Source organism: Condylura cristata, unplaced genomic scaffold (assembly GCF_000260355.1).
Source record: "Condylura cristata isolate star-nosed mole 26May11 unplaced genomic scaffold, ConCri1.0 scaffold00003, whole genome shotgun sequence".
Classification (NCBI taxonomy): Eukaryota; Metazoa; Chordata; class Mammalia; order Eulipotyphla; family Talpidae; genus Condylura; species Condylura cristata.
In genome coordinates, this window is record NW_004567104.1 from 39,495,983 (window position 1) to 39,508,885 (window position 12,903).

Genomic DNA, 12,903 nt, shown 5'->3' on the forward strand with positions numbered 1-12,903 from the left:
GGAATTGAACTCATGCAGAAGCGGCTTTAGATTCTCAGTGCTGTGCTTTAACCCGCTGCACCACCAGGGAGGGCCAGATTAGTAAATTTTTATGGACTACTGAGTTGTCAACTTTTATCATTATTATACAAAGACATTTATAACCACTGTTTTATAAAAGAAACAACATTTCAACACACATACAAAATGGCAAAGGGCATCATGTCAGAATAATTTTTTAAATTTTTGACTTTCATGACAATTTTTCATGAAATGTTTTTAACTAAAATCTCACTTTTCCGCTACTAAGACAATATATATATTGTCTAAAATAAATAAAATAGTTAAGTATCTCCAGTTAAGGACTCCTTAAATCTTTCTTTACTTATTCCTTTTTTCAAAAACAGTTAACCTCTTACGTGCCAAACACTGTGCTAGGGTATACCAGGGTAGAGATAAGCCTGACTCTGCCCTGTGCTCACTATCTTAGTTTTCTAGGATAGACCAGCTGGTGAGTCCCTACTGCAGACTGTGCAACCTGTGCCCAGTCTCACTGAGCACTAAGAACAAACAGGTCAAAACACCCATTATAAAAAGTCTCTCTCTCTAAGTAGGAGGGAAAGATGCCAGCACTTACTTTGCGCACATCATTTGAGTTCCTTCACCAGTGGCTTAGGAGAGAACTGATAGTATAGTGCAGAAGTCAAGAGCTGTTCCAAATTTTTATTTGTTTCTGAGCCAAGCATAGGTATAGAGTGTACTGTGTGTAGTATCAACTGGTCCACACTACTCGGACAGAACCCACTGGTCAGTAGAAGGTCTGTGAGATCAAGTTTGGGGCATAAAGACTGCCCTCTCCTTATCTACACAGGAAATGCTCTGCCCACAGCTGCTCTGCCTGCATCAGGACACACAGCCTATAGGTCAGCAGAGGAAGGGACAGGTGCTGCCATGGTGACAAGTGCCCTAGGATTTGGTTCCAGACAGGAGATGGGCAGTTTTGTTCTCTCCAGCTAAGTATTGATCCAAAATGAGAGGGGGAGGCATATGGTGGTCTCCTAATCTTCTGGTTCTGGAATTTCCTGAGGGTGTCAGAATGTTGGCGTAATAAGTGGTACATATGATACATTTATATCAGAGACGTTCCAGAGACCTGCACACTGGAGAATTTTCTCTTTTCTCTCTGCTCCAGAAAGGTATCTTATTGGGGGAAAAGGCTAACTGTATGCATTTTCTTGAGGCTACACAGTCAATGTGTATTGTATGTCAAGAGATGGTTACTGAACAGTCATTTCTTGCCTTCACTTTAGTTTCCTCAGAAATAGGTCTAGAACTTTCACACATTTATCCATCTTATTTAAAATAGAAAACCTTGGTAGATCAGCTGATGGCTGCAGTTTCAAGGTCTTTGGACAGTGTCTACTGGTTTCCCTGAAGCACATCCATGTGATAATGGTACAGAAAAGCAGGAAATGACTATTGTATACACAGTTTCTGCAGCTTGCGTCCATTCTCACACATTCCCACTTTAGATTATAAGCAGCTCTCCTTCCCCAAGAGCAATAAAATAGAGGGTCTGGCTGAATCATCCAAGTGAAATGAGGTTCCTCCCCTCAAGGCATTAGGAATAGAGGTGCTGTCCTTTCCCTCTGCAACCTTAGAAATCCTGAATTTATTAGAGAAAGACCCAGCAAATGTATATTGGGGGTCGGCTTGACGACGGGGGGGGGGGGAGAGAAGGGGGGGAGGGCAGGACCTGAACCTGGTGAGGGCAACTCGAGTCTCAGCAAAGCCCCAAAATGCAGCCACCAGGCCAACTAGGGGGGGCACCACCGGGAAACGGACGTTGTGGCTGGGCGAAGCAGTGGTTGGTTTGCAAAAAGAAAGAAGGTCCCCGGGTTTCTGAGGTCGAATCCCAGGGGAACAAATACATCAATGGGGTCTGAGATCTGGCAAGTTCCTGTATTCGAGCGGAAAAAAAAAAAAAAACAAGTGTCTCACCTGGCCAGGCCAGCTGGTGTAGTTGAAGGAGTAGATGTTCTCGGTGCTGATGCTCACTATCCCGCTGTAGACGCGGTCGAAATCGGCGCCTCGGGCTGGTTCTAGGGGGTCGCCGCGTAGCTGGGAATATTGCACTGGGTGCCCGGGCGCCGCCGCCCGCAGGAGCCAGGGCAGCGCGCAGAGCAGAGCGAGTCGCGGGCAACCCCGCATGGTGGGCACCGCGCTCCGCTGCGAAGCAGAGGTTCCCTGTGGAGGAGGCTAAGCACCGAGCCAGTCCTGGAGAGCCCTCGCGGGCCCGGGCGGGGGCTTCAGCGCGGCGCGCGCGATACCTGGCGGAAACCCGCCAGCGAGTGCTAGCGACGCACTGGCGAAGGGCCGATCAAATATTGATGCAGCCTTCTGGGCTCTCCACTGGGGGTTACTTGCCGGAGTTAGGGGGGCCGCAGATACGGGGGCACAGGGGGGTCTCTTGCAGTGCTTTCAGGCTTCTTGATCCGTTTCCTTCCCCTTCATTTCGGAGAATCCCCCATTTACCCAACCAGAATTTTAACCGATTACTTCCTCCTCAACCCCGAAGGAAAAAAAAGAAAGAAAGAAAGATAAGACATTGGAGACATTAAACAGAGATATCCACTTGAGTCAACCTGACCAACCATAGAGCAGAACATTCAGTCCCTTTCAAATCTGTGTGCACCCTGCCTGAAGCGAAGAAACAGAAAGCAGCGGAACCCGCCTCCAAAGAGGGTACACGAGTTCGCTTTTCCAGTCTACCTGCAGAGAAGTCCGGCTCATCTGAGTGATGGTTATTAACTCTCAGTTCCCCCCTCCCAAGAACCCTTTCCCAGATAACCTGCTGTATTTCCGTATCACCTCCTATTTTCCAACCGGAGCCTCACGTCATCGCTTTCACTCTCCTTCGACATATGTGTCCGTATGTAAATATGTACAGTCATAAAAAAAAAATGAATGTAGTAAAAAGAACAAATCGGAAGATCGCCTGAAGTCTGGTCCCGGAAGTTGTAAGGACGACTTGGAGTAATTGAATTTATGCACAGGGCGTTTTTCCTTGCTCCAGCCTCTAGCCTGGCAGCCTCTGCAATGACTTCTCATGTTCTGAGAGTATCCCTAGAATTCTGTATTGTTTTGCAAAAGACAGAAACTACAGCCTGTCTATGAAGGGAAATACCTCTCTGGCAAAAATTAGGGGATTGGATTTAAACAGTGAAAGGGTACAGATAAAGGGCAGGGTAATTGCTTGGATGTCTTTGGAGAAAAAGTCAATTACAGTTTAGGTGTAGAAGCTGTTTTATTAGCTTCAAGTTGCTTATAAGCTAGAAAAGAGTAAAATTGCATTCAACTGGAAGGGATATTAATAAGGAGAAAAAGATTTATTCAAAGAATTAAGATTATAGATTAAGATCTTAGTACTTGCTCTTCCAAGGGAGTTTTCCTTTAAATCTCACTGAAATTTATTAAAACATTAAAAAATGAATACAGTTTACTGGGTATGTAGTTTTATAACTGCATACTGAGAAATCAATGCTGATGGAAGATTGCATTATGATTTACTAAGGCAATTTTCAGTTTAAAATGTCGTTACAGATGTATGAACACAGGATGAAAATACTGCTTTAATTTTTTATTTGTTTATTTTATTGAGGTAACATTGGTTTACAACACTATATATGACTTAGGGGAATAGGCTCACACTTTCTCAGATGTATGTTATCCACCACACCCACTACCAAATACCCACAGACACTCATTTAAACAAGAGTCTAGGGATAAAGTTTAATGATATTGTTTTTGAGAAACTAACATAATCATTTCATTGAGAACTTCAATGATTTTAAGTTGCTATATTTAAAATATCTTTGCTTCTTCAGAATTTAACAAAATTCCACAAACTTGAAGGTTATGAAAACTTTTATTTTTAAAGATTTATTTATTCATATGGAACTGGGGTACAGGCTAGAGATGTGGAGGGTAAGAGAATTCACCAGAGACAGAGAGGGGAGCAGAACAGGCAGAGTGACGAAGTACACTGCTGAGGGGAGCAGAGGGCGGGTCAGGAGAGGTCTGCCTCGCCTGTGGATCTCCTCCTGGGCAGACGGGAATCGAACTCATGTGGTAGTGGCTGTAGCTTCTTAGTGCTGTGCTTTAACCCGCTGCGCCACCAGGGAGGGTCCAGGCTATGAAAACTTTTGAGGTTAGTTGACCTGGCTAGTTCAGGTACTGTCTAGAGGTATAGGGTCATGGAATCCTACTGAAACATGACTGGCTAAAAGTTGAAAACAGAAATGAGGAAGTGTACCTTTCACAAGGCAACCCCTTATTTTGGAAGCAAGTATCTCACATTTAAAAAGATATTTTACATTCTAAACTGAAATCTGCCTTTCTTCCATTCACTAATGTGAGTTCTGCCCTGCGGGTCATCGTAATAAACCTAATCCTTCTTCCACATGACAGCCTTGTAGGTATTTGAAGGGAATTAAGACCCTTCAAGACTTTATTCTAACTTTAAGCAATGAAGTTAGAAGCATTTGGAACAGGTCCTTTATCATAGCATAGGATGCCAAAAAAATTATTTTTAAGATTTATTTTTTGCATACAAGAGCTGGGGTGTAGGCCAGAGGTGTGGGGTGGGAGGCTATGGTAAGAAGATTCACTAGAGACAGAGTGGGGAGCAGAATAGGTGATTAACTGAAATGTATTGCTGAGGGGAGTAGCAGGCGAGACAGGAGAGGTCTGTTGAGCCAGGTCAGCTCCCTAGCTCTGGGATCAAACATGTGTAGTTTCATAGTGTTAAGACTTAACCCTTTGCACCATCAGGGCAGCCCAGAACCCAAAATATTAATGTTAAAGCTGTTGTAGACTATACCTGCACCAAATGATACAAGTGGTATATTACAAATCACTCTATTCTATGATCTAATCCTAATTCTATCCCAAATCCATTGAATGACCTTAGGCAACTAGACTCTCAGGGCCACAAATTTGCACTGAGGAGAGAAGGCAGAAAGAAAATATTTAAAGGTGCAATAGAAAGTTAAAATGTTGTATGACCAAACATTCTATTGTATAACTCTTAGCTCAACAACTAAAAAAGTGAACTATAGTCCATCAGCCAGCTTTTTAAAATATCTACAATGCCAAGCTTCCAGGGAGAGAGACTGAATATATATAAGCAGATTGTGGCCAAAACACATGTGACAATAGACCTTTGACTTAGAATCTCTGTAGCAGATAATTCAGGAAGCTAGTTTTTGCCTCAATAACACATGGCCCAGAAAAGTCAGAAATTGATCTGACTGCCAGCTTTTTCAATTGTTGTCCCTGCTCCCAACTCAGGATCAATCAGAGGAAGTCAGATATGCTCTGCCAACCATAAAATGCCCTGCTTCTAGATTAGCCTGTCTGCAGTTGTCCCATGGCACCAAGATCTAGTCAGAACATTTCTGTAACTTTCCCTTTACTTTTACTATAAAGTTTCCCCATTTCCTTGTCTTGCTTTGAGTATCTGCCAAACATAAGTGATGGTGACTTGCTATAGCAAGTTCTGAATAACCTCTGTTTGCTGGCATTTGAGTCGCCTAAGTTTTTTTCTGCAGTTTTTCTGAAGTCTCCACTGAGATACTGTGTGCACTATCACCATGGACCCCAGTCTTCAACGAGGTGTGATACCCTTTGAGGCCTCTTATGTCTTAACACTTAAAAAATCATGCATGAATTTTTCTGGCAAGTCATCATTGGTTTTGAACTCTGTTCTCTTTGCTTTTGAGTTTTTTGTTATTTAGTCTCAATGTGATATTCAGATTTTGTCATAGGTTCCCATTTGTTTGGCATCTTTGGTGGAATTGGGTCATTCCTTTTCATTCTTTTTTACTCTCTTATGCTTCTGTTTTGTGTTATGTTGTCCAAAAGTATCTTTGTTACATAGTAGAACAAAAGGATAGGCTCTTTTGTACCTTTTTTTTGAGCTGACTATTGCAGTTCTTATTGGCCTGGCATTTACTTGGGCAAATTTTGCTTTGTGTCAGCAATAAAACTAGTAAGGATTATTCTTTTTTTTTGGCCTGAGAATTTGGTTTTGATTCATAAAACTCTCTCCGGTTTTCCTCCACTTGTCTGGAGGTATATGTTGTTTAATTTGGAGGTGGCTACCAATAAGTTTGGGGCATAATCTCAAATAGTATCCGATTTAAAAAAAAAAAAAAGGAAGAAAGATAGTATCATGCTCCCAGACTTCACAATATACTGCAAAGATATACTAATCAAAACAGTATGGTACTGGAACAAAGACCAGTGGCACAGAACTGAGAATCCAGAAATAAACTCACACCTCTATAAATAGTTCATCTATACAAATGAGCTAAAAATATACACTGTAGCAGGGAAAGCCTTTTCAACAACTGTTGAGAAAAGTGGACAGCTATATGTAAAAGAATAAAACTAGGAAACCATCTCACAACATACACAAAAATCAACTCAAAAGAGATAAAGGACATGAATATAAAACCTGAAACTATAAAATACATAGAAGAAAGCATAGGCAAAACTCTCCATGATATAGATATCTTTATGGATTCATCTCTAATGGCAAGAAAAACAAAATAAAACAAACATTTGAGACTACATGAATTTAAAAAAACTTGTGCACAATGAAAGAAACTTCAAGTTTTTTCATCTGGCTTTTAATGCCTACAATTCAGAATTGAACAAAATCGTTCATTTGAAAAGTGCTTTAAAGAAGAACAACATTTCTCAGACTCAATTTAGCATTTTTAAAAATTGGTTTGCAAAGGCCTATCCAAATGAAATTATATTAAAAATCACTTCACTGAAACATTCTTAGTCAAAGCTAGTGAACAATTTGGCAAACAATAATCTAGACTCATTTCCATGGTAAGTGCTCTCCTTCAGTCTCTTTCTAGTTTTCTCTCTATATCCAGTGTTCCTTTTCTACTGTTCTCTGTCTCTTATACCTCCTCCTTCATCTTCTTGTCTAGATCCTCTTTTTTTCCCACAACTATGCACTATGCAGTAAACCCAAATGCTATTCCATACTAAATATACACCCTTCCTATGAGCCAGGTATGCAACTAACCATTTGAAGATGAATTATAGAGATATAATAAAAACTTACCCAAAACCCAAGTAAGAACAGTAAATATTCCTAGAACAGTTTGAAATTTCTTGAGTACATATGACACAAGGTTATCTGACCTATATCAGTTTGTAAGCATGTTGATCAGAACCTCAGAATCTAAATTCTAGATGACCAAAACTATTTCGGTTAGCCTAGAGAAGGACCTACAAGATTATTTCCACATTAAATATGAGAATCAAAAAAAAAAAAAAAAAAGTCCAAGAAAGATAGGTGAAAGTCTCCTGAAAGCCATAGTTGAAATATTTCTTGTAAAATTTGGTTGGACCATAATTCAATCATACAAACAAAAAGATGAAACTACAGGACATTCTTAGATAAAGTAGATAATATCTTCTAATAACACTAGTATTTCAACAATCACTGTCATTGTTGCTCTGCCTTGCCCTTGGTATTACTGTTCAATGCTGCTGTTCAACATGTTACTCGCCTGCCCTTATCAGTAAACCTCATGATTATTTTACTACAATTAGGAACTTTTTATATGTTGCTCAGCTTACTAGAGACTGCCATTGAATGTCCTGACCTGGTATTTGTTAATGTATCAAAGTTCAAAATTGAAATAGAGATTCAAGCCATCTCTAATGTGGTCATGAATCTAAAACTCCTTTAAAGGATAGTCCACTATGGGGGCCTCCCTGTGGTGCAGGGGTTAAAGTCAGAACTATCCAGCAAGCAGCATGAGTTCTATCTGCTATCTGTCTCTGGTGAATCCTTTAACTCCCACACCCCCAACGTCTCTGGTCTGCACCCCAGTTCTTGTATGCATCAATAAGAGTATTTTTTTTTTTTTAAAGATAATCCTCTACCTGAAGTAAAAGTAGCCCTCATTCAAAGCAGAATTTACCATGCTAAGCTTACCAACAAGCCAAATAACAAGAGTGTAAACTTAGGCTTTTGGAGGAGATGCAGGCAACCAGCTTTTCTGAGTAATTCAAATATTCCTATAAGCTTACTATCTAATTAGTATGCCTACTTATTAGTGCTTACCAGTTTTAATTTTAAATTTGTGTTGTCCATAGCTGCTACTATACAATGTCTTCCTTAGGGACCTTGGCAGTTTTTAGCCCTTACTGAACTAACATAGTGTCTGGTGCATTGATAGGCGGCTTTAAACTTTTTTGGATACATTAACGGATGAAAGCAAGTAAGTGATATTATGAAGTGTGAGTGATACCATCTTGTTTTTAGAGAATTTAGCAGAAACTGTCTAAGGCTACATTGTAGTCTACCCCCTTGCGCTTCGCTGGGAATCTCGCAGAGGTACATCCTGTGAAACGGTACACACCAGCCTTTTAATCAAAGAACGCCCTCACCAGACTTTAGAAGGCGCCTGCGCACTGCGGTCCCGGATATACGCAAGGGAGTGGGGCGGGGCTTGGGTAACCCAGGCAACATTCCGGAAGCCGCGGGCTGCCTTAATCTGTGGCGGGCCGGGTGGTTCTGGAGTCTGAAGTTTTGGTCGTGGAGGCGGCATTCGGGAAAACAATAAGGCAGGTTGTGACGAATGGATGGGGGACTGCTGCTCTAGCCCCACCGAGCCGTGGGGACGGAGCAGCAGTGCAGAACAGTTGTTTCGTCTCCTTGTCTTACTCTGGCGATCTGGGCCCCTGGGTGGAGAATCCTTATTACAGAAATCGCAGATGCGGCTCTTTATGTTAATGTCTTTGCGTTTCAGGAAGTGTGTTTGGATGTGTTTGAATCTAGGGCGCTCCCTCTAAGAAAACCCGAGGGTGCGCGTGCGCACTGCATTCGGGCGATTCTGCAGAGCTGGACATTGGGTACACTATTATAGGGTACACTATTATAGCTGTCAAGACATTTACAGTCTAGCAGGAGTGGGATAGAGTACCCTGCTTACGTGGGCACTGGGAGGGTCCTGTAAGTCGCCCGGTTGGTCTGGGACGGGTTTATCTGGAGGGAAATTCAAGAATGAGTTTTGAGGAATGAGTGGGAGTTCACATGGGGAAGGAAGTGAGTTTGAAGGCCTTCCAGCAGCGCTAACGAGGTCTGTGAAGGAGGGAACTCTTTAACAAGTGTGGTAGATGTGAAAGGAGAGAAGACTGGAAAGAAAGGTCAGCCTGGCCACCGGGCAGACCGTCTGAGTGACACGCTGAGTTAGATTCCTCCCTGCAGGTGCCAATCTTTACCTTCTTTGAGGAAGGAATTTAAGGATTGAGAGCTAGTTTCTACTCATATATCTGGGTTGAGCTGAGTGTAGGGACAATATTTGAAAAAGGTCTTACTTCTTTTTGATAAATTTTTCACGAGTGGGAGCAGATTTGCTGTTTCACCTGTTTTCCCTACAATCCTTCTGTGATTTCCTTTTAGGCCTTTACGATAGCGTTCAAGTTTCAGTATTTACAAGGCCATGATCTGGCTTCTGCCTTTTCTTTTATACTCTTTTTCCTGGTCTTTAAAACTTTCAAATCTTTGTTAGTCGAATTCAACGTCTTAAATTGTGAATGCTTCCCTTCCCCCTAAACCTTCACCCCTACAACATTCTTACTCCCATTTCTAACTTTTATTCATACTTTAGGTTTTTTTTTTTTTAAAGATTTATTTATTTATGCATACAGAGCTGGGGTACAGGCCAGAGGTGTAGGGGAGGTAAGAGGATTCACCTGAGACAGAGTAGGGAGCAGAACAGGCCAACTGACAAGTACACTGCTGAGGGAGCAGTGCACAGGTCTAGAGAGGTCTGCCTTGTCAGGTGGATCACGTTGGAGTGGGGATCAAACTCATGCTGAAGTGACTTTCGCTTCTCAATGCTGTGCTTTAACCCGCTGCGCGACCAGGGAGGGCCCCCATACTTTAGTTTTTAACTTAAACATTTTGGGGGAATTTTAAGGGGAGAGAGGTGACCTTTTCTTACTGTGTATTTAGTACTTCCATGGCACACTGAATTTTATTGCATTATCCTTCATTACCCTTTTATTGCAGTTATTAAATCTTGATCTTTCCATAATTTCTAAGCTCTGAGAGTGCAGTTCTACTTTCTTGCTGTATCTGGTACCTGACCCTTGGCAGGTGCTTTCAAAATATTTGGTGAAATAACAGATGGATGACAAAATGAATGACAAAAATGAAACAAAGGGAGATAAATTAGAAGAAATAGTGGAAGCCTGGACAAAAACATTTGTAGTAAATAAAGTAAGGGGACAGATGAGAGATTTCAGGGAAAGAATGAATAGATTCTGATATTTGATTGTATTTGAAACAAGGAGGAAGAGAAGTTGATGCTGGAGCCTCTGGGGGATGGTAATTCTGTAAATTCAGCTTACTTGGGCAGATATTTAATACCAGATATTGTATACCACCGGTATTGTATACCAGAATTAGAGGTTAGTGGGGAGGGAATGGAGATGATAAGTTGCATTTTGACTGCACTGAAAGGGAGATATTTGGGAGATGTTTGCAGAAGGCAGTTAGAAATGAGCTTTTGGTGTTTTAAGAGAGGTGTGAATTATTTTTAGTATTTGTGTGTCCAGTGCATTTTTGCTCTGCACAAGAGTGGGTGAAATCACTGTGAGCTCTGTCAGTGCTCTAGAAAGTAAGCTTCATGAGAGCTGGTGCCCCGTTAGACCTGTTTGTTCTGTGCTGTGGTGCCTTTGCTGCCTACCCTGTGGTAGACTTTCAAAAACAATTATTGGATGAAAGACTGTGTGTTAAACTATAACGCTTGAGACTTATTGAAAAAAAATATATAATCCCTATCACCATTCATGATTTCCCCTTTGTATCTGCAGAGTAAATTGAAAAATCTCAGTGGTTAAAGAGAATTCTTTATTTTTTAAACTCTTAGATTTTTCCATAGTTTTTGTAACAGATTTATTGGATATGACTCAATTTACCCCTTTAAATGTACAATTCAGAGATTTTTTGCATATTCACAGAGCTCTGAAACTGCCATTTCTGTCTAATTCCATTACATTTTTGTCATTCCATAAAAAAGCTCAATGTCCATCAGCAGTCATTCTCCTTTCTGCCTTCCTTATGTCTCTAATCCTGGGCATTTCATATAAGTGGAGTCATGCAATAGCTGGCATTTGGTGTGTGACTTCTACTAGCACAATATTCTCAAGTTTTATCCATGTTATGGCATATCATTCCTTTTGTTGTTACATAATATTCTGTTGTGTAAATATACCATATTTAATTTATCCATTCAACTGATGGACATCTGGGATGTTACTACTTCAGTTTACAAAGAATAATGCTGCTATGAATATTCAAGTACAAGTTTTGTGTATAAATTTTGGACATTTGTTTTCAATTATCTTGGGTATATACTATGGCTAGAAATTTGGGGTCCTATAGAAACTCTCTTTAAGTTTTTCAGGAACTGCTTTTAGAAATAGCTAAGCCATTTTACTTTCCCACTAGCAATATATAAGGATTTCAATTTCTATACATTTTCGTAGTCCTTGTTATTTTGGTTAAAACTATCCCAGTGGCTGTGAAAAGCTATTCATTGTGTCTTAGATTTGTATTCCTCCAGTAACCAATGATGTTGAGCATTTTTTCATATGCATACTGACCATTTGAAGTTTTTTCTTTGAAGAAATGTCTGTTCAAGACCCATAGTCATTTAATTGCATTGCTTGTACTTTTTGATTTGTTTTTTTTGTTTTGTACTTTTTTAACATTTGTTTTTAATTCATCTAGATACTTATGGATATGGAATATGATGGCACATTTTTTTCTCCCATTCTTGTGGTTTATTGATGATATCCTTTGAAGCAGAAATGTTTTTATTTATTTTAATTATATTTTTAATTTTTTTACATCATTCTTCATTTTGTCCATTTTTTCATCTCAGTTGTAATCCCCATGGGCTTCCCACCCCCAGTTCACCCATGTGCCATCACCATAGGAAGCAGTAATGTTTTTTACTTAGATGGAGTATTTGTCCTTTGCTTGCTTGTGCTTTTAGTGAATATTTAAGAAACCTTTGCTTAACTTGAGCTTCAAGAAGATATTCTTATAGGAGTTTTGTACTTTTAGCTCTTACATTTAAGTCAGTGATTCATTTTAGTTTTTATACATGCTGTAAAATAGGAGTCCTACTTCATTCTTTCCTACATGGAGATCCAGTTGTTCAAGCATCATTAACTTAAAAGACTGTTTGAATTTTTTCTTGGCACACTACTGAATGTAAACTAGCTGTAAATGTATGGGTTTGTTTTGGATTCTTAGTTCTATTATCAATGTCCATGTGGCTTTTAGTGGTACTTGTGACTGTCACTATATGGCTCGCAGTTGGTTAACTTGTCCTAGTTTTCTCATCTTTAAAACTTATAATATGTAGTGAAGATGTCATAGAATTTTTTTTAAAGATGATTTATGTATACAGAACTGGGGTACAGGCCCGAGGTATAGGGGAGGTGAGAGGATTCACCAGAGACAGAGTGGGGAGCAGAACAGGCCAACTGACAAGTACACTGCTGAGGGGAGCAGCAGGTGGGTCAGGAGAGGTCTGCCACACCATGTGGGTCTCTTCCCGGGTGGGGATTGAACTCAGGCTGAAGTGGTTTTAGCTTCTTAGTGCTGTGCTTTAACCTACTGGGTCACCAGGGAGGGCCCCGTCATAGAATTTTTGTGAGGATAAAGAAGTATTAATATGTAGGGAAAGTTTAGAGCAGTACCTGGCTTGTAGAAATCATTCAGTATGTGTTAATTAGTCTTTCATTACCACTACCAGCACTGTTGTGGTCATTAACCCTCATCACCATAAAAAACATGTTAGCCTCTAA

At 40.4% G+C, this 12,903-nt stretch overlaps 2 protein-coding genes across 5 annotated transcripts in view; one reads left to right on the forward strand and one right to left on the reverse strand.

The window, feature by feature from the left end:
- The window catches only part of SIDT1 (SID1 transmembrane family, member 1), a 76,012-nt gene extending 73,790 nt beyond the window's left edge, over positions 1-2,222 (reverse strand). The window contains exon 1 of one of the 2 annotated variants that reach the window (XM_004675212.2): positions 1,981-2,222. In XM_004675212.2, coding sequence (XP_004675269.1) covers positions 1,981-2,190 — 210 coding nt within the window. In that variant the 5' untranslated portion in view covers positions 2,191-2,222. The remainder of the gene's footprint in view (positions 1-1,980) is intronic. The other variant, XM_004675213.2, reaches the window with a different exon arrangement.
- SPICE1 (spindle and centriole associated protein 1) overlaps positions 1-12,903 on the forward strand; it is a 111,790-nt gene that overhangs the window by 60,351 nt on the left and 38,536 nt on the right. Inside the window, exon 1 of one of the 3 annotated variants that reach the window (XM_004675214.2) lies at positions 8,581-8,640. The exons of 1 other annotated variant lie outside the window; for it this stretch is intronic. The gene's annotated coding sequence lies outside the window, so the exon portion shown is untranslated. Of the gene's footprint in view, positions 1-8,580; positions 8,645-12,903 lie in introns of those variants that run through there. One more of the 3 variants, XM_012734393.1, reaches the window with a different exon arrangement.